Source organism: Archocentrus centrarchus, chromosome 10 (genome assembly GCF_007364275.1).
Source record: "Archocentrus centrarchus isolate MPI-CPG fArcCen1 chromosome 10, fArcCen1, whole genome shotgun sequence".
In the NCBI taxonomy this organism is placed as follows: Eukaryota; Metazoa; Chordata; class Actinopteri; order Cichliformes; family Cichlidae; genus Archocentrus; species Archocentrus centrarchus.
This window is the reverse complement of record NC_044355.1, coordinates 25,229,496-25,251,422: the sequence shown is the minus strand read 5'-3', so window position 1 is coordinate 25,251,422 and position 21,927 is coordinate 25,229,496. Positions and strand designations below refer to the sequence as shown.

Sequence of the window (21,927 nt, the reverse complement as noted above, 5' to 3'; positions counted from 1 at the left end):
GGTTTCTGAAGTCCCGTTTTAAAGCGTTTTCCACCGCTGATGTCTTGGTTGCAAAATCAGATGTGACCAGGAGGGGCAGGTCTGACTCTGAAACTGTACGCTCATTGGCTAAGGACTTGTGATTGACAGGTTGTTGGCCAATAAGCCAGTCAGCGTATGTTTCCATTTTGGTATTACCAAAATTTACAAAGCATGCTTAAATTTTATAGTATGACCCAAAATAATTGACTGAGCCCATAAACTCAGCAGGAAAGCATTTGAAGAGGTCAAGACAGTTTTCCCAGAGTTCTTTTTTGCAGCCACAGCCATCAAGATGTGGAGGCCTTCAGATAGAAGGTAGCAGAGGGTAGATAGTTTAAGGCACTTCCACTCTGGCTTTTCTGACCCGGAAGCTACGTCCATGTTTTATACTGTCTATATGATTATGACTCTAGGGCACGCACTGGGGTTAAGAGCTTCAAGGTTTTGCTGAAAAAACAGAAAGAGAGAAAAAAAACTTCCATATGCTTTAAAAAAATTGTATTTCTGTGTCATATTTATACGGTACACACTGTAAATATGATTTAAATAAATGGCAATGAAAATTTATCTCAGCTTAGAAATCCCCTTCTAATTATGTTATATTTGACTAATTGTGCAGTGTGAAATCCAAGGAATTTTCTTTAATCTTAGTTCAGACAAAAATGAGACAAAATTATTCTTGGGAGCTGCTGAAATAGTAGCATAACTGACCTAATCATAAAAATAATCTCAATAACTTGAAGGAAGCTGATATATCATCTCATAAGTTTGAATTAGGGAATATTTTTTGCCAGCATTGTCTTAATTAAAAGGAGGAAAGCGGCTTCAAAAACAAATCCACTTCTCAAAGGCAAATTTTGTACACTCAAACATGTATTAATACGGACACAAAAAGATGCCAAAACAAACACATCATACATACAGCGCCGTCTCCCACAATAGTTACGAGATAACATCTAGAGAAGCAGAGGAGGACATCTGGAAGACAGATGAAGATGCTCTACTTGTCACCATCAAAGATCGCCACAACAAAGAGAGATAAAGATAGCCCACCTCTCTGAGCTGAAGATAGCCTGATATAGAACCAAAGGGTTCGTTTTAACCCTTTCCTTTCTGTGAAGTGTTTGCAGAGCATCCGTTCTCCCTTTTTAGTAACTGTAGTACCTGTTTTCATATTGAATTTGAGCAAAGCAACATACACTACATAGCACCTGGGTTGTTACAGAGCTGAATTCTTGCTCATGAAGTGTCACTCTGAGTAGCAGAAGAATATGTCACTTTACAACTTCACGAATATCAGGCTACGCTGGCTGCATGCCAGCCCCTTACAGTCTGGCACAGCAGGGCTACTTAAGAAGGAGAATGCCAAAGATTAAAATGGCTTTCCAGGAAAACATGAGATGTCTCGGATTTATGGAGGCGGTGGCAAACTTGTCATTTTTAAATATTTTATCTGCAATACCAACTGACAAGTCCTTGGCATAAACATTTCTAATTATTCCATTTTGAATTTGATATCTAATCTAATTCTGTGGAAAAACAATCTCAACCGAAACGGAGAGAGAGCATCGGCCAAATCCATCCTGTCTGAAACAGGCACTTTGCTGATGCAGTGAGGAGGGAGTGTGCAGCAGCAGCAGCTGCATGAGTGTGTGGGTGGTGTGTGCAGTGCATCTGCATGTGTGTGTGTGTGTGTGTGTGTGTGAGTGTGTGTGTGTGTGTGTGTGTGTGAGAGAGAGAGAGAGAGAGAGAGAGAGAGAGAGAGAGAGAGAGAGAGAGAGAGAGAGAGAGAGAAAATTGTTACACAAAAACCTCTCTCATTCACAAACTGAGCCATGTGGCACTGGGCTGGTCCCTTTAAAAGGCATGTGTCAGAGTTTTCTACTAAGGCTGACTGCTGGAGAGGATGAGTGCTGATACATTATTCACAAGCAAGGACACACACGCACACACAAACACACACGCATGCACACTAAATAACTGAAGGATATGTACAAGATCTGTACAGTTGTGAGTTAGCTGAGGCACAGAGAACTGTGCTAATACACACACCTTGACAGACTTGATCAGGATAATGTCAGAGAAACATAAATGAGCAAATACATAGACCTATACGTCATCCCTAACACACACACAGAAACACGCATGCATGCACGCAGCAGAGGGGAGAAATCCTCAGCCTTCTGTTATTCAGTGTGCATAATTTATAGCAACCCCAGATCTCTCTGCTAATGACAGCACACTGGGGCATCTGCAGCACAGCAGCAACAGCAACAGCTAACTGGCACTGCTCTTTGTGTGTGTGTGTGTGTGTGTGTGTGTGTGTGTGTGTGTGTGTGTGTGTGTGTGTGTGTGTGTGTGTGTGTGTGTGTGTGTGTGTGTGCGTGTGTGTGTGTGTGCGTGTGTGAGGAGGTATAATGCTCTGTTGAGACAAGGACAGTGAGAGAGACAGAGGAAGAGAGAAACAGAAGAGAAAACGACACACAGAGGGTGTCTGAAATAGACACAGATAACACAACAAAGAGGGGAAAAAGGATGAGACAGACAAGTGAGAGGCCACACACACACACACACACACACACACACTATCTGGTCAAGTCTAATCAACTTGTGAATCTCATGGTGTGCATGTGCATCAGCATACAGTATGTACATAAGTCTGAGTTCAGCCTTTACACTGGCTCAACAGAGAATACCAATTAATTCAGGAATTCATTCAGTATTGTTCCCATAATCCTGCACATGATCCAAAATCTCAAATTGACCTACCGCTGTGTCTCTATAAGCATCTTTCTCATCAGTGGCTGAAAGGGATCTGAATTTGAAAGCCACGGTGAATGCTTAAATTCACTGGGATTGTTTTAAAGAATTATTCAAGGGTGTGGTCTTAGATGTGTTTCCTGTTCCAAGAATTGTTTTGACGTGATGCCCCAGAGCAAAAATTCTCCTAATTCTGGGATTTGGAGATCAATGCCACAGTGGTTCTGCCCTCTAGCTGCTCTGCACACTGATGTGAATCTGAGCTGAGACACAGCAGTGCATGCTAACCTGGAAACATTAGATTACTGTTTATAAAGGTGCTATTGGTAAAGATATGTGCAAACCTAGTTTTAAATGGTCAAGTCACAGAGTCATGAATGTCAGTGTGCAAATTATAATGTAAAGGAATAATTCAACATTTTGTGAATGATTCAGTGTTTTTTCTAAAAACAGGATTCAGAAGATTGATATTAACCAAAGTTGCCTAATCTCATGTTCACACCTGAGCTGATCTCATGACATGATTAATGCTAAAATCACACTTGGGAAAGCTGTTGTTGTAGACCAGGGCATGACCAAGATTATTGCAACTGAATGCAGTCTACTCGCAATCTCCTTTGAAATGGCTGCTTTGAAGACGGGCATCAGGACTGCAACTACTTGCAGTCAGCTGCCGTCCTCAAAGTGACTTTGTTTGCAACAAGATGGCGATAAAACGGCGACAAGATGGAGTTAGTTTACTATCAGTCTGCATCTGAATGACCTCAATTTGACAATTACATGCAATCTGTTTGTGATAATTCAACAATTTACCATGGTAAACTGGCAAAAAACAAAAAATCTGTTGCCATCTACATACACAGAAATTCATATGTACTTACATTCAGAGTCCAGCAATAACTTCACAGATTTGAAACAGAATTCAGAATTTACTCCACAAACACTGACATACTTCGTGCAGGGCAGCAGCTTAACTGCAACATGACATAAGTGCTCAGCAACCTTGCTTTAAAAATTGGAATATAACCAGAAGTTGAGTTAAGTCTCCTACTGCAAAGAGACACTCATTACCGCAGACTGACTCAGATTGATTACAGTGTGATGGCAATTTGTCTGTATTTATAAATTAGCAATTATTTGCAAATACTCGCCAATCTGTCTGAGAGTGATTGGAGTCACTCCAAGTCAGACTGTAATTATTTGGCAACAGGTTGCCTCCCACCAGGCAACCTGTGCAAAGGGGTCGCCACAATTACCTGCAGTTGGTTGCCAAATGCGAAAAAAATTCAGGGCAGTCCCTGAGTAACCACCAATTTTTCCTAGTTGCAAAGTGGCTGCTATCTTTTTACTCTAGTAAGGTTACAGTGGTTACGGAGCCATAATCCAGTATAGGGCAATGATGTCATAGACTGTATATAAAAGATGGACATAGTCCCCGTGACATCACCCTTTGGTTTGTAAAGTTATATTCTGAAGACTCTTCATCTTGTTTTGTTAAAACTATACATTACAAGCAAAGGTGGAGCTGAGTGAGAAAGTAACGACACTGAAAGCTCATTTAGGAGCGATGTCAATCAAAGTGCAACCACACCCTAAAGCCACTCTGTCTAATTGTCTATTTGACTCCACATGGGATAATAGCATACAAAAACAGATATCATGTTGCATTCAGTAAATCTTTAAACTAGCACTAAATACTGAGGCCATAAACTCATAGGGAAAGTGTTTAGTGAGGTCACTAAGTGAGCCGTACAGTCATTTTGTCATCAATTTCTGTGCAGACTTTTTTTTTTTTTTTTTACAAGTTTTCCCCTCCTGGCTAATAGAAAGAATGACTTCCTCACTGGCATCACTTTTCAGATTCAAAAGCTACAGTATATCCATGTATATATATTGTATACACAACCTGCAGAAACAAAGCAAAACATGAAAAAACGTGAATGAGAAATTCCACTAAAGTGCAATAATTTACACAAAATACATGTCTAACACAGACAACAGAAAAGCAAACATTTGTGGTTTTAGCATACAGTCCGTGCTGGATCCAGGTTTTTGATTTTGGTCTTACAGGCAGGAAACTTTTCACAGTCACTACTTTAGCACACAACTTTTCTTACAACTACAAATTTCTGTCCTTGATTGTGTTAAATACACAGGTAAGTAGAGGACAATGCAGTAATATTTTGCTGTATCAAAGTAAACCATTTTTAGCTGTTTCAGGTAAAATAAATGCACCGATGAGCATCTCACTCTTTCTCATTCATTATGGGGCTAAAAGGCCCTGGCTATTATTGAAACTTTTACAGTATACATTACTGCTGCATCTCTTTGTAGTGTCAGAGCTAAAGATCTTTCCCTTTCCTTCCTTCTCTCGGTTTCTCTCCTCCTCTGTGTGGCTGACTGACAGAAGGGCAGGCATAAGCTGAACCGCACACTCCAGCTACAGTCAGCTACAGCAGGAGAGAGAGAGAGAGTGAGAGAGAGGGTGGAGAGAGAGTGAGAGCATGAGGCACGAGGTATGCAGCATTAGATACAGCATCAGTGACAGGAGCATGTTTGGGCATCAGATAAAGCTATTTTAGGAAGAAACTGTCAATGCATCTCAAAAGGCATGCCAACAGCAATGATCAGAGAAGACCTACATTACGCTGCAGCCTGTCTAGGATGTCAGATAGGATTGGTTTTGCAGTTTTTAAGGGGGGTGGGGGTGGGGGTAGCAGTCCGCACACCTCACAGTATAAAACAGGGAGACGTCAGTAAGTGAGCGGCACTGGATGCAGACACACATATAACTCAGCATCTGTTCAAAGAAAGTTTGTATCCCATGCTTTCACGTTAAATGCTGAAACTTAAACAACTATTGCTGCTAAGACTGTTCAATTCTGCAAAGCCTGGTGTAAATAAGCCTCAATCCAGCTGTGGGCTGAGCTGAATTGGAGAAAGAGGAGAGCTTATTGGAGCAGCTATGGCAAATTCAATAACATAAATAGTATAAGAGAGAGCCCAGTCGGTCTTGCCATTTAATCAACATTGGCTCTGCTTTTGGAAGATGGCTCTGCTATCTTTTATAGCGCGAGAAGATTTACTGTCTCATAATTTCCCTCACAGCAAGGGATCTGTGCTTCTGCCTTTAAAATGTCAACATTCGCTGGTACAAAGTCTGAATTAAATCTCTGTAACCTGACAACCACTTGCCTAAAAAGATTTTAACTTGGCATTTATATAATTGTCTGTATTACAGTTAGAAATGAGGACATCATGTGGATTCCACATATTCACGTTAGCCAGAAATATCAAGAAGGGTCTAAAATTCAGCACATTGCTCTGACAGGCACTGGTAGCCTGGAAACATCAATAAGCTAGCACAACAATGAAGCTGGAACAGTTGCCCTTTCATTGTTTTGCTAGTAAGTTACAACTGACAGACAGACATGAAGCAGTACTGACTGTTACCCAGTAAATGCTTACACAGTAACGTGCTCTCTGTAAGTTTGGCACTGCGGTGCTATCGCAGTGAATGCCTGCTTGGGGTCTAGTTTTCACATGTACGTCAGAGACGTCCTGTCGTGGCAGATTAAACCCCTGACAAGTATGATAAGCACTGCCCTCTGAAACTAACTGTGCCACCCAGTAGGTAACAGCAAAAAGGAAATACAGCGCAAGCTCATCATTTGCATCTGTTCCTATTCTTCTCTGAGAATTTAACCAGTTACTAGTGCTGTCGTTTTGCTGTTGTCAGTTTTTAACGGCACAAAAATGCTCTGTAAAAACAACATCTTAAACTAGTAACAACAAAACTTGCAAGCTTGGTGCAACCTAAAGCTTTATTAGTCATGCTAGTGAAAAAAACACAGCCACTGATTGGTAAGTGACGCCAAAGGCCCTGCTAGAATGTGATCATGCTGATATAGTGGTAGGGGTGTGTATAAAAGTCTTTGGCTGCGATTGGCTGGTTTTGCTTAGGTTTGATTTTGGATTGGTTGGGCTCAGGGTGTGTGTCTGCAGACACACCCCTTACTTTCAGCTGCCATTTCTTCTGTCTTCAGTGAAACTTGTGAGTACCTTTGCCTGCACATCTCCAGCCTGGTTGCTGGCTGCAAGTCCTGCTCAGTCATAAGTCATTTAGAGGCTACACTGACATTACTGCATTCACCCACTGAAAACAGTCACCACAGCCAGTGAGGGAGCTACAACTAAGGAGAAGTTTTGGCCAGTGAGCAGCAAAGGATGTTTTGCAGAGGGGGGTTATTTTGATTATAGTTTCCTGAAGGTTTATATGTTTGAGAACATACAAGGATACATGAAAAACATCTGAATTTGTGCTGCAAGTAGATACAGTTAGATCCACGAGTTTTAGAACATTGACACTTATTTTTGGAGGGGTAATTTTGTCTCTATATGCCACCACAGAGGTCTTTAAATTAAACAATCAAGATGTGACTGAAGTGCAGACTTTCAGCTTTCATTTCTGGGTTTAACAAAAGTTTTGCATGAACTGTTCAGGAATTACAGACATTTTTATTCCCATTTTTAGAAGCTCAAAATTAATTGGACAAACCCATTGAGCCTTAAGTGCATTTCTTCTTTTAAAAATGTACCAAATTGTTGATTTGTCCACCCTGAAAGTTTTTGTTATCCCTCTGATGGGTTTATTTTGATTTTTCAGCCTAGTGATGGCCTCCTTCACTTGCATCGACATCTCTTTGGACCGCCAAACATACCAAGTGCAAGTCCAACACCTGGAATCAACCACGTATTTTATTTGGTTACTCTGTCACGGAAACAGACTCACCAGGCCATGAAACTGCTTGTTAGTCAACTGTCCAGTTACTTTTGACGATCTGGAAATCAGGGACTATGTATAAAAATAGCTGTAATCCCTAAACAGTTAATGCAATATTTCGGTTAATCCCACTGAATTAAATCTGAAAGCTGCACTTCAATCACATCTTGATTGTTTGATTTAAAATCCACTGTGGTGGTGTACAGAGGCAACATTACAGAAACTGTGTCACCATCCAAAAACATATGGACTGAACTGTAGAATACAAATATACATTTTTGGGCTAAGTGTTCCTTTAACCTCTCAACTGTCTCTGGACATGTGCATTTTACACTTCTGTACTATTCCCATCAATCCTAGAAAAAACTAAAGTATTGAGGGATGTAGCAGAAACCACATTCAGAGAATACGAGTTGCTACAGTGCATCTATAGTGTCAATACACACTCTGAAGCTTCTATGTAGGTTGGGTTTCTCAATGTATCTTGGGCTCTTGGTGTGTGTGCGTGTGTGTGTGTGTGAGCTACTGTATGTATGCACTTGCGTTACTCGTGTTGTGGGAAAATAAATCTGTTTAGGCAGTCACATTGTGGAGAGTGAACTTTCTGATAAAAAGGACATAAACCAAGTGTGTGGGTTGGGGGGATTGAGGGGTGGGTGTTACTCATGTTGTGAGGACTAAATCTGCTCACACAGTCACATGATGTGGGACAAAAGCAAGTCCCCCATCATATGTAACAATATATTTTTAGGGTGAAGGTAAGGTTAGGTTGAGGTTTAGGGCGAGTGGTTCTTATGGTTCACATTAGAGAATAGATCACTGTAATATCCTCTGAAGACATGGAAACACAACTATGTGTGTGAGAATGTGTGCACGCATGAGAGGTGAATCAGCTCCTAAGTGGGTATCTCCTCTCCTGAGCTTATCCCTGCTTGGAAAATGTGTTTAGACTGATTGCAACAGCACTGTCATAAATAAATGACTGGATAATTTTAGCATGTCAGGGAGGTAAAAATAGAAGCTCACTTTGTTATCTCAAACGCTGGATGCACCCTTTGTTGAGACATCTGAGCTAACTCCTGTTAGGCTGTAACACTGCAGACACATAATTGTGTTTATTCTGCATTTGAAGTTGGAAAATGAATGTTACATTTTGATAATACGAGTTTTCAAAGGTTTTACACTGGCGCTCATTTGAGAGAAACGCGCGACTCTGATTGAAGCTCTTATTCTCTTTTTTTAGAGCACTTCCTGTCTTTGTAGTTCTCCACTACATGGCAGCCAGATGCTTTCACAATAACAGATGCTATTGTAGTTCCATCATCTCAAAGGCAGTGTAACATTTCAGTGTTGAAAACAAAGGTGCAGTGACTCATAAAGATAATCTGACAAAAAAAAAAAAGTTGATAATGTGTTTAAGGGTTTTGTTGAAAGTAGACTAAATATACATTAGAACATTCATAAGTTGCAACATCTGAGGTCATAACTGAGCTGAAACTGATTTCCAGAGCCCTGCTGTAGGAAAAAAAAGGCTTTTTTCACTATCTGAAAGAAATAGATGGAAATAATAAGAGAGCGAGACACATAAAAAGTACACAGATATCATCTTAAAACTCCTCTCCCTCTTTAAACTCTCTCTTTTGCTTACCTCCCCAAACAAGTGCCACAGCAGCATCTGTTGTTTATTAAAGCAAGAACAAAAGCACGATTTTGAATGGTAGAAACTGGCAACAAGTTTAGAGATTTAAACTGCTATCACCGCCCACGTACTGTCACTGCAGTCGACAACGACACTGTCAAGATTTTTGCCACGATTTCTGATATGAAAAGGCGTCAGATTTGACATCCAACGCTTGGCTGAAGGCTGCGATGCAAAGTTTGGAAAGGAGGTTAGTTCAAGACAAGGTTGCTGTCCCTGATTCCCATCACATGCTCGGCCTAACTCTCTTCCTCACTCACAGGAGCACCGGAGAGCTGCTGCCTTTTCCCGTCTGTTCCATCTTAAGGCTCCACATGTAGGCTACTTCAGTGTAGTGATATGACGATGCGGGTCTTGGTCTTGATGCTGCTGTTTGGGGTACCTTACGTTTAACTAAAAATCTCTCCTTTTTACACACGCAGATAACGCGACACACACGCACACACATTCCTGACATGCTTCTCATTTATTATGGGTGACCGGGTTATGGAAGATTGTGGTGTCAATCGGCATATGTGCACGCACGCTGACACACTGTATAGACTACGAACGTGCACGCGCAGCCAGAGTGGTGAATGTCTCCTTACATCACCATGGCAGCTTCAGTGGCCCTTATAGTGCGTTACGAGTGTATGGCAGGTATAACGGAAAAGCCTTAAACTTACCGCAGTCCTCGCACAACACTCTCTCCACATCCTTCTTCAGCTCCGGCTCACTGGCGTCCACAGGGGCGTACGATGCCTTGAATACCAAGGGCTCGGCGGTCGGGTCCATGAAAAAGATATATCTGTGGTCCTTCTCCACCGTGGTGCACGGGGCCTCGGAACCGAAGTCCCCGACCGTCACGAGCTGCTCCCTCTCGAGGCCGCCGCTGTTGACGGGCCACACATCCAGCACCTTGACATTCACACTGTAGGGCTCCCGGGAGGAGATGTTCTCCGGGGAGGAGCGCACCTCGCCCTCGATAACCACAGTTGATCTGTACGCCTGGTCCTGAAGGGAGTTGAGACTCGGGGCGTAACAGGCGAAGGAGACCCCGATGACCAGCATGGAGAAATGCACTGGATCAAGCCTCATGCCGTCAGCCTGTGCTGTGCTGCAGTGCTGCTGGGCGGCGGAGCGAGCTGGAAGAGAGAGACGGCGGCGAACGGGCTCCGGCAGAGCAGGCAGGGCAGAGCGGCAGACCTTGTGGAAGTGTCCATGCCATCTGTGTCTGCCGCTGCTTTCCCCATACGGCTGCTGGCGTCGGATGGGGGGACACACCAGCCTAGGAACCGGAAACGGCCCGCTTCTGCATGCTTAAAAATGTGATTGCTGCATTCTCCTTCACCAACCACCCTCCCCCTCTAATCTCCCCTTTTCCTGAAAGGCAAAACAAGACTCGTAAATTAGTCTCCTCTCAAATCCAGGGCTGAAACCTCCCTCTCTTTCTCTCTCTCTTTCTCTCTCTCTCTCTCTCTCCCTCTCTCTCCAGCTAATAGGCTAGCATCGCATGGGTGGGCGCATTGCCTCTTTGGAAGAAAAAAAAGCGACTTGCGCGTACAGGGGAATCACAAGAAATGATATGCGCTCCACGCACACGCAATATCGGCTCTTTTATCCACTTATTTTGATCGTCAAGAGTCCCACTCTTGCAAATCCGTTAGTCGTTAAGCAAAATGTAAAAATAAAAATGAACAAAAACCCGAAGAGGTCCAAACGGACAGGATGAGAAAGCAGCGGTTATCCGGTGAGGCGTTGCAACAGTAGCGCGCACCCTCCAGCCGCGTCCCCTGCGCCCCTCATCAAACGCGAGCGGCTTACGTGAGCAAACATCACCTGCCCGGTCACTGTCGTCGCCTCGCCACGTCCTGCGCAAACACCCTAATGACCCGGGCACCCACCGGCCCACCGGCACGGACCCAACCGGCATGTGACCATACCGGCCGACTGTGTTAAACCTCTGCGGGTGGGTGCAGGAGAAATCACGCACGCAGTCCACAGGCACACAGCACAGAGTGCGTCTGTAGCCAAGCCCTGAACGGCGCCTACTGTGGATCTCCAGTGCAAGAGGTGCAAGAGAGGCTATAGGCGACTGCTACACACACTGCGGATAGTTGTTGCGATGACTAACGCTGCGAAATTGTCTCAATGGATTCTTCAGCATGTAGAGGCGAGCAGGCAGTTTCGAGCTGAGCTTTAAATGCCATCAGAAATATATCCGTTTCAGGAAAACACACACGAAACCTGACATATTCAACACTGTTTTGCGAGTCAGTAAGGTTCACAAATATTGCCTTACAGTTTTACCGAATGTGGCAACACGTGGTAGCAACAGTTACCAGAAACTGCGGGTATTCTATCGGAAAGGGAGCGATATTTTTGCCAATCCGGCTTAGTTACAGCGAATAAAGCCTAATTTTTCACTGAATACTCCTCCACCAATGAAATGAGACCCTTGCACAAAGTGCTGATTTTTTTCTTCTTTTTTTATGTTGACCATTCCCTCCTAGTCTCTGCCTCCATCAGCCAAACCATTCATAAGATTCGCCTTTCCCTCCCTATCAGGAGCTGTGCGACCTTCGTTAGAGGTCAGAAAACCTTTCACTGTCCATCCCGAGAAAAGGCTAAACTATAACGTCACACACGTGGACAGATTTTTCCCCTATAGATGACAGAGAGTATAAAGAAAATGTACATGGCCATTTCATTTGAGTATGCACCTACATCATGGCCTCATCTTTCCGTCATCAACAGGGTCACGTCAGGGGCCTGCCTCTGTCCGTGGTGCTGAAAAGCATGACAGCTGTAGTGATCTGTCTAAACAGGGAAATCACATCCTTTTCAATATATTGCCAAATTTCTTTCACGGCTCCAGTGAGCTCTGTGGTGACATGCAGTCTTTATATTTCCTCAGCCAAAAGTTTATTGCTCCACATTGCTGAACTTGGTTCCCCGGCTCAGGGATCATCACTGCATTTCAAAAGGGAACTACAGCCCCTCAGTCTCTGATCCATCCTGTGACCCACCCCCACATCATCCCTCCACCACCCACTGCCCACCTACTCAACGATCTGTCTCTCCTTCATTTATTTAACCACTCACTCTGCTTTCATTAGAACCCCTCATTCAGAAAGCTTTCACAACATTTCCAAATTGTTCTAAATTAGCCTCAAAACAAATTATTTGTTGAACAAGCAAAGTGGAGTTGCTGTTGACTGCCTTCACAACCTCCCTGAACTTGAGGGAATTATCAGCAAGGGGTACTTTTGGCGCTACATCAGCACTTCAACAGGGTGCTGATGAGGTCCCTTGAACTGCCCTCTCATGGTACACTAATCATAACAGTGCAGTCATTTTGGTTACAGTTATTATAGGGAATGTGTTTTTCTATACTTGACACAAATTTCCTTGTAGCTGCCCCCCCCCCACACACACACACACACACACACAGTTTTTCTTACATCACCAGCAATACCCACAGGTCCAAAGTCCAATGTTGTATTTGAGGTTACATCAATGTCACATGATTGAAAAGACATAATTGTATCCTCCTGTTTTCTTTATGTAAATGCAATTTTACGAAAGCCACTTATATATTTGCTGTTAAAGCATAAGAAGTGTTCCTTTTTTGTAATTGGTCTATTGACATAAATAATATATTCCACAGCTTTCCAGCCCTCTTAAGCAGTTATCTTGTCAAGCCCCATCAAGTCTCCTCTACTTCCTCTTCTTCATCTTCTTCTTTAGGTTTGCTGCACAGGCATGTTTTGTGTTTAATGACATTTAATAGCATGGATATAATTAATTTTTTTTTAACTTAACACATTGAAGATGCTCAGTTATTGAGAAGTAACATATCTTTACTACAAGCAATAGTCTAACATTTTTTTTCATTACCAAATAAACTACCAACTATATTCACCCTTACACGCAGAACCAGGAAGTAAACTTTCTGTATATATAACAGATGCTTTATTGGATAATTGCAACTTTTAATGATGCTGTAACTCAGTTAATAGTTTTGCATTTATCTTTAAATAGCACATTTTATAATTACAATCCCAGTCAAAAAGCATGCAGTTCCACCTGTGAAATGTAACTAAAAAGAAGTACTGAGTTAATGTTTCCCATGGCTCCCAATTATCGGGGAAAGGGATTGGAGGAGGTATAGATGCAGTATTTTGGGATTAAAAACAGTAATAATATTAAAAAGGTTGTTTTCACACAATATGGCTAATTCAGTAACTACCAATTTTATAACTACTAATTTGATATTTAAAGTGTTGCTATGGTGATTGTCTTGCGGACCTCAAACAGTAGTCCTTATGTTTTAAGGTAGTAGGATTATTTGACTATATATTTTGCCTATATAATGGGAAAAAGAGCCCAGTGTCATGTGGTCAAATAACTTGCAAAAAAAAAAAAAAAATCCTAGATCTTAAAGTTTCCCACTGACAATGGAGAAAAGTGCCAGTGGTAATCAAGAAATGCTTACTGTTTCTTTAAAAATTACCTAGATTCCCAGAATCATTGTTTCTTCTATAAACTGAATACTTACTAAATACTGCCACTACATGTATAGCCATGTAGTGGCATATATGTTTGTTTGTTTTTTTAGGTCAGTTGTTCTGGAGTTTTTTTCCCTCGATTTAACATTTTTTACAGCTTTGATGAACCCCTTCAATGTCATTTCCCATTGAGAAACAGAGACACGCCAGCGTGTCCAATCACAGGCTAATGATTCATGGTGCTACGCAGTGTATCAGCCCCCATCCTCAGACTCCCACGCAGCCAGCCACCATTGACTGTTCATTCAGAAATTTCTTTTTCGCCCCGCTCTCCCTCTCCGTCTCCTTCCGCTGGGACCGTGTGGGTTCGCTGTCCGTGGTGCTGAAAGCCCCAGACGACTGTCTATGGTGCCGAAACACCCGAACCAATAACCACCAGGTAGGCTAAATCTTTGTCTGCGCTCTGCTTTTAGTTGTGTTTTCCACAGTGTGCAAACAGCCGTGATCTTTATATACTCCGATGTACGATTGCCTACTTAGATCTGTTTACCGAATTTAATCTATTTGCACATATCTGTCTATCACCACGGCTGCAGTGTTTTAAGCTCACGGGGGTGGGGAAACCTTTCATTTGCAATATGCGGCTACTTTAAAGCTAAAATGCAAATTGTGTAAAACGTTGCAAAAACGACGCGATGATCTTGAACGCAGCTCGGAGTACTACAGTAAGACTGACTACAGTTACTTTCATTTTTTCATCCTCTTCTCCTCTCTCGTCTCGCGATAGAGCGGCGGAGTGGTTTGACGGGCAGTCGAGGTTGCAGCAGGCAGAGGGAGACGGTGGAAGGTAAAGCAGGGAGGCAGCATCATGGCGGACAGAGACAGTGGCAGTGACCACGGAGGGCCCACCGCAGGCCCCGGCTCGCTGCCTCCGGGTGCAATGGGCGCCATGTCCCGGCTGCAGCACGACACCGAGGAGCTCGCTTCCAAGCGCGTCGACATCCAGAACAAGCGCTTCTACCTTGACGTGAAGCAGAATGTTAAAGGCCGTTTCCTAAAGATAGCCGAGGTCGGGGCTGGGGGAAACAAGAGCCGCCTCACTCTCTCCATGTCTGTTGCCGTGGAGTTCCGCGATTATCTCGGGGACTTTATCGAACATTACGCCCAGCTGGGCCCGACTAACCCGGACATGGTGCAGGATGAGCCCCGGCGGGCGCTCAAGAGCGAATTCCTGGTGCGGGAGAATCGGAAATATTACATGGATCTGAAAGAGAACCAGAGGGGGCGGTTCCTGAGGATCCGACAGACCGTTAATCGGGGGCCCGGATTGGGAAGCGCGCAAGGCCAGACCATCGCTCTGCCGGCGCAGGGTCTCATCGAGTTCCGCGACGCTTTAGCCAAACTCATCGACGACTACGGCGTGGACGAGGAGCCGGCGGAGCTCCCGGAGGGCACCTCGCTGACAGTCGACAACAAGCGCTTCTTCTTTGACGTGGGCTCCAATAAGTACGGGGTGTTCATGCGGGTGAGTGAGGTGAAGCCCACGTACCGGAACTCCATTACGGTTCCCTGCAAAGTGTGGTCCAAATTCGGTAACACCTTCTGTAAATACGCGGAGGAGATGAGGAAGATCCAGGAGAGGAGTAGAGAGAAAAGGGCCTCGGAACTGCTACCTGAGGGCCCGCACGGCGGAGACGACGGAGACGATGACTGACGCGGATTTTAGGAGAGCTGACATGAAACAACCAAGACAACATTGAACTCTAAGAGAAAATCAGACTTTTAACTGTAAAATAGAAAGAGAATTTACAAGGGAATCACCCCACACACACAACCTCCACAGCCATGGCAGCACCTCTGCTGTCTCCTCGCTCATTTTACTGGATGTCACCCCACTTACCACCCATGTAACAGTAAGCCGCTGCTATCAAGGATTGAACTGTAAGAAATGAACCGTTTCCTACTTGATTTAAGTGACAATGAACAGAGTGTTTATATCTCTATGATGACAGATTTTGCACACATCAAAGCTATTTCAAAAAAAAATGTTTAAGTGTTTTAAAACTGGTAATATACTGAGATTTAATCAAAAATAAAACCAGAGGTCTATAGTATAAAGTCTTCATGGAGAACGAATATTTGACATCAGCACAAAGAGAATATATTATGGACTTTATGAAACCAAAATCTGAATCCAGATGTATAGTTTATTATAAAGGTACGCAGAATAAATATGACAGTGCTCTATGAATCGCAGAACGCAGCACTACAGGCCTGTAAACACCTGTCAGCATGCGTGGAGGCTCATGTTTTGAAAATAAGTTGGCAAAGTAGGCCGTAGTCTCAAATTTGGCCTAAATGTAGTCGGCTAATGGAAACATTTCTCACGCCATTATGGAAAAGGTTGAGACACAATCCTAAATAGCCTATGTGCGCCTCAAATAAATGGGATAAATCTATCTCTGAGCTACTCTATTGAATATCAACCCTCTTGCACCATGTCCACATAAACGTAAATGAAAAAAGTGCTAACTTAGATGTACTAACTATGATTTTGTGAATCAGCTGTAAAAAATTCCTTATTAAGATGCCCACGTTTTCTGTGGGTTTTTTTTCTTTATTTTGTTGGTTTTTTTTCCTCTAGGTGGTGGGGGATGCAAAAGGATAAAAAAGGTCCGTATGTGGGAGCGCAAGGCGCAGAAACTAACAAAAAAAGACGCGTCAGCGCGCGGCGAGGCAACACATCCTCTCTGACGTCATTACGACCCGTGCCTTATACACTCCACTCGTTTACGTGTTCTCACGTGGATGGTCTGTGACCTCGACCGCTGTACGTTTTCATTTACGAGTGCTGTTATGTAGGCAGAAATATATACTCACCAGGGCTGTGGGATTCACACCCCTGTAGTGCATGGAGCATGCGTGGCAACACCAAAAGTAAAGCTGAAAGGCTGCCGGGAACTGGGTGCCCAATTGTGGTCGTGGGTAGAAAGAGCTGGGGTGGCCTGTTGGGGGCCCATTGTGCTGTTGCAACATTGGAGCCCAGAATCCCTAGCAGCACCTCTGGCTCGATGGCCTCTCACTGATTGGTGTCTCCCAGGACCTCACCGAGTGTGAGTGCGAGCGTGGAGATTAAGCTGGAAATGTTACGGGTGGCTTTGCGCACCATATGTACCATGATGTTAAGAACAAAAATGAAAATTTAAAAAACAGCAACAACAAAAAAACAAACAAAACAAAACAAAAAACTAAATCAGGAGTGACTGGATGAGGCTATTTGTCAGAGCTGAGATGGATGCTGTTGAAAAGCTAGGCAGTCAGCCAGCCAGGCGGGCCAGCCGGCCGGTCCCATGCAGTCAGTATGAGTGCAGTCCAGTGGATGTAGAGGCCTATCAGTGCAGGGCCGAGGCAGTGTCTATCTCTTTATGGTGCTATAGCCCCTTGATCGCTCCTCGGGGGCCTCGCCACTCAGAATATGTCACTTTTGCATTGTTATTCTGACGCTTCTTCTTTTTTTTTTTTCTTTCCTCCACGTGTCCAAAACATGTCAGGTTTCCCCTCCAAGCCAGAGACGAAGCCACTGACTAGTGTAGGACATTTTATATGTGTGCAATATTGCATACGTGCCAATCGTGGCATTGTATCACCTGTATAAACTATTAAAAGACGAAAAAAATGTATAGGCTATGTGATCAGTAGATATTTGAAAGCATGATGAAGTGGATGCATCTGCATTATATTTCCAAAATGTGAAGACTTTTCTTCTCGAAGTGAAAAAAGTCAGACTTGTAGTGAGGTATTTTTTTCCTGTCACTTTCTGTAAACCAGTAGGCTGCCTTGTCTGTCTCTCGGTGCACGTAGACTAGTTCGGGTGTTTTACGTCCTCCCTATGGAGTCAGCCCAGAGAAAAATCCCATTCCCCTCCAAACACACGACACAGACCGTCAACAACCTCTCGCTGTCGCCATGTCGGCCCCACTGCGGTGGCCTACATTAAGTTTGAATAGTATCTTGGGGCTTGAGTCCAGGGGTGGCTGACACACACACACACACACACACACACACACACACACACACGCACACACACACTCTCCCCCTATTGAGGCCTCTTGTTGCTATCTGAGTGTTTGGGAGGCCTCTGAAGTGTTTTGAATTGTGTCTAGAACTGCACAAGGCCTCCTGTCATTAGAAGAAAGGAAACTGTGTGTTTGGAGCCTGAGTGCGAGCCCTCTCTCACCTGGGACTGCCGGACAGGTGAACCACAGTTTGACTTCGGCTTTTCTGTGGTTTCACTTCAGCTAGGCGATAGTGATCGGCTGCGGCCGAGCCAAAGGACAGAGGAGTTTGTTGTTGTTTTCATAGCAAGGATCACAATTCTCTCTGATGTGAGCGGACTCTCATCGCAGTCTCGCTCCTCTTTCCCAGCTCGGCTTCACAGCGTCAAAAAAAAAAGCCACTGGCTTGTTGTCTGTGCAGTATTCATCATTGAAGACATGTTGTCCATTCCTTGATTTTGGCTCAGCTGACCTTTAGATCTACACTAAGGTTCTGCTTAACTCTCAATTTATTTCAAGGGTTAATATGACTGAGCCTGGTCTCAGTCCCTGTCAGAGTGGCATGCTACCTAGCTGACGTGAAGGGAACACTTTAGAGGCCTCAGCTGGATAAAAGCGGCTAATGCACTTACAACCGGGGCCTACCGTACATGTAGGAGAGCTGAGGCTATACCGAAGCAGAAGACCCTGGAGCACACCTGGGCTCAAAAGGTATCACAAGTTGAATCCGTACTTTTAAAAGCTGATTTGTGTTTGATTGGTTGCGTCTGTGACGACAGGAAAAAAAAAATGTTCCAGAAAATCCCATCTGTTCCACACACAGGACTTTTTTTCTTTTTGGCCCGCGTTTGTCTCAGTGACAGTGAAAGGCCTGATGAAGCCTGGCACTGCACTGTAAGGGCTTACCAGCAGCAGCAGCAGCCTACCACAACCTTCTGACCTGGCTGTAAACAAATTGAATTAGGACCTTTCTCTTTGTGTTTTGGAGAAGAACAGGAAATCTTTCTCACCTCTCGGAGAGATGATTATATTTCCTCACACTGCCCTCGCTACAAAAAGCTCATTTTCATTGAACGCACGTATGAGCCACCTATGAATATGTGTCCAGAGAAGCACATCTGAGGTCAACTCGAGTTCATCTTGAGGTCAACATGAGTCTGAAGTCTCTTTTGTGATCCAGCACTTATTCCCCAAAGTGTTCTAGCTTTAGCTTGATCGAATTTAGGCCTCCGGGAGGCCTCTGCTACATGCTAAGACTGGAAATATGACGCTTCCTTTCTCTTTTTCTCTCTAGTGGCCAAATATGAGGAGAGCCTGAACATGCTCATAGAGTTCACTTTGTGAATGCCTCACTCTGTGAAAACGCACACAGTTTGTTTGTTTGTTTGTTTCTCAAAAGATTTACAGACATGTTGTTTTGTTATCGTCAGGTGCTACTTGGTCAACTGCGCTTTTAGCACCGAATGATCCCGTCGTGAAACGTGGCTCGTCCATTTTCGGGTCTCAGCTCTCTCCGAGACCCGAAAATGGTTACAGAGGAAGTGGCGTACTTCCAGCGTGGTCGAACCTGATTTCGCGATAGCTTACCCGGTGTCACAGTGACCTTGCAGCCATGTTGTGCCCACATTTACACAGTCATCCATCTCTAAGACTCAAATGCAAAATAGAAGGCGGATGCTGTTCGCCTTGTTTTCTGTGTCAGCGGCAGGCCGCGTGCTGTCCTCGGCGGCTCCAGCCAGGTTGGGTGTACATGAGTGATGGTGCTCTGCACTTGTTAGCATTGATGAGGCTCGCGTTTTGAGTTTTCTGTACAGCAGCAGCCATCGTAGCAATCCCTATAATCATGATGTTAGACCACCTTTTGTCTGCAGTATTGTCACATTTGATTTAAAGTGCATCTTTTTTTTTGTTGCTCAGCCTACAGGTAACCAGACCATTCCCTGTTGAACTGAGGAAAAGCTCAATTGTAGATACAACTCAAAAATTGCAGCAGTTGCGCGCTACTTGTTGCATGCACCTCCACGTCAAATTGCTAGGATGGCTCCAGCTGTAGGTGGGGATTGCTCATGTTGCCGTGCACGCGATGGTTTAACAGAAAACTTCCACAAAGGAAACGCGGCTGGCAGCTCGCGCCTCCACCAAACTATACGAGTACTAACTGAAAAAAGAAAAAAAAAAAGGAAAGGATGAAAAGAAAAAAAAAAAACAGACTGAACTTCCGTTAAGGTGTTCGAAACAACCAAATGTGCTCTGTTTCTGGTTTCCAGTGTTGTAGTCTTTCATTGGCCATTCGGAATTTCTGGTTAATCACACAACCAATCGCAGCCTCTGGTCAAAGCCAAGCACTAAATGACTCATTACAGAACCACCAACAGAGGAGCTCATTCAGCACGTCTTCTGTTTGCACACGCGCCGAGTAGTAGGGTCCACCATGTTTGCAGACTGTAAAAGCTACTGTTGTGTATAGTTCTAAAGACGTCCTTGAAGCTGTTCTGAAGATGTTGGGTTAATGGATCCTGGATTTTAAGGGGGTGGGGTCAATGCACAATGAACATATCCCATGTCACCGTTTGGTCTCAATCCCTTTACCATCCCCATAAGAGATAATATGTTGTATCTTTTGAAAATATTTTATCTGTGGCGTGTGTGTGTGTGTGTGTGTATATATATATACATATATATATATGGTTTGTTATATATGATGATCCTTTGAGAAAAATATAACATGTAAACAGGAAAAACATTGCTGTTTTTTTCCTTTGTATTTTATACTTAACAGAAAGCATTGAATAAAAATGGATAAATACTTGCACTTTAGATATACTAAGAAAAATAAAAATCTGCATATTATTTTTGATAGGGATCTCACATTTAAAGAGAATAAATTACAGGCTTTGTGACTATTGCTGGACAGAGATGTACTGAGTTCTACTTATTGAAGTATATTTTGTCTGTGGCAGAAGGTTTACTAAAGTAAATTGCATGATAAAGTAGTGCTACACCAATACTGTTTTTTTTTTGTTTGTTTTTCTTTTTTTAGTTGGTAAAAATGTCTGAAAACTGTGATAACAACCCTCTTGTATCATGTCTCCTCACCCATTCTAGGATATTTCTTACTGAAATATGGCCTTTCCTGACTATATGACGATGGTGCTTACTTTGGCTTTGACATCAAGCTCATCCTATACATCTCGACATCATCATCATAACTCGCGTCCTTACATTTCTTTCTGTTATGTACTCTCACTACCTTATTAAATTTCCGTTGATGGCAACAAAAAAAAAAAAAGGTGTGCTGTTTTGTACATTGCTGTTTGTTTTAATGTTGAGGGAGCTTTGTTGTCTGAAAAATGACTAATGGCGCAATAAAATGTCATTCCACATGTCCTCGTCTCTGCACAGCTGTCTTAACTCTACAATGGTCCATTTTTAGCAGGCCTGGGCTCCACAGAGCCCAGTCAGCAGGAATCAATGAGTGAATTCAACAGAATATTACAATAACTAGCTTTTTTTCTTTTTTTAAAGGAAATCTGCCCTGTTCCTCTGCACAACGATAAAGACAACATACACAGATCAGTCGCAACATTAAAACCACCTGCCTAACCTCACATCGGCCCCTTTCGTTCTACCCAAAGGAGCTCTGACCCATTCTGTCGGGACACTGGACGTCCGGAGGTGTCCTGGCAGGGTGGTGCCACCATCAGTCAGGCTCGTTTATGCACATCCTGCCAGTGTGTGATTGGATTGGGATCAGGCAGAGTCAACACCTTTGACTCTTTGTTGTGTTTTCTGGCTTTTCCTGTGCTGTATTTGCAGTGTGTTGGGGTGCATGGTCCTGTTGTAGCCATAATGTTTCTGCAGGTGTTACGTGCCAAGAGTTACATCCACACAAATGCAAAGTTGTACCAGCAGAGCATCGCACAGCAACAAGACGATCGATGTTATTCACTTTAGCTGTCAGTGATCTTAATGCTGTGAATGACTGGCATGTACTACTGCACCTAAAAAAAAAAAAAAACTGAATATCTTGAAAAAGCCATTTTTGTAATTTAATTAAAAAAGATAAAATTTCATATATTCTATATTATTACATGTGACATGAAAGATTTTAAGCCTTTT

General features: G+C 43.4%; 2 protein-coding genes across 3 annotated transcripts in view; one reads left to right on the top strand and one right to left on the bottom strand.

The window, feature by feature from the left end:
• Positions 1 to 11,175, bottom strand: part of nrg2b (neuregulin 2b) — a 76,638-nt gene extending 65,463 nt beyond the window's left edge. Inside the window, exons 1-2 of the mRNA XM_030739805.1 lie at positions 11,147 to 11,175; positions 9,929 to 10,530 (exon numbers count right to left, since the gene is read on the bottom strand). Coding sequence (XP_030595665.1) covers positions 9,929 to 10,530; positions 11,147 to 11,175 — 631 coding nt within the window. The remainder of the gene's footprint in view (positions 1 to 9,928; positions 10,531 to 11,146) is intronic.
• Positions 11,176 to 14,000: 2,825 nt separating this feature from the next.
• purab (purine-rich element binding protein Ab) lies at positions 14,001 to 21,191 on the top strand. 2 transcript variants are annotated; one of them, XM_030738946.1, is made up of 3 exons: positions 14,001 to 14,192; positions 14,541 to 15,694; positions 20,914 to 21,191. In XM_030738946.1, the coding sequence occupies exon 2, from the start codon at positions 14,622 to 14,624 to the stop codon at positions 15,465 to 15,467; it is 846 nt and encodes a 281-aa protein (XP_030594806.1). In that variant the 5' UTR covers positions 14,001 to 14,192; positions 14,541 to 14,621; the 3' UTR covers positions 15,468 to 15,694; positions 20,914 to 21,191. The 2 variants fall into 2 exon arrangements, 1 of the variants encoding a protein (XP_030594806.1); XR_004020457.1 differs by lacking the exons at positions 14,001 to 14,192; positions 14,541 to 15,694 and adding an exon at positions 15,703 to 19,547.
• Positions 21,192 to 21,927: the final 736 nt, after the last annotated feature.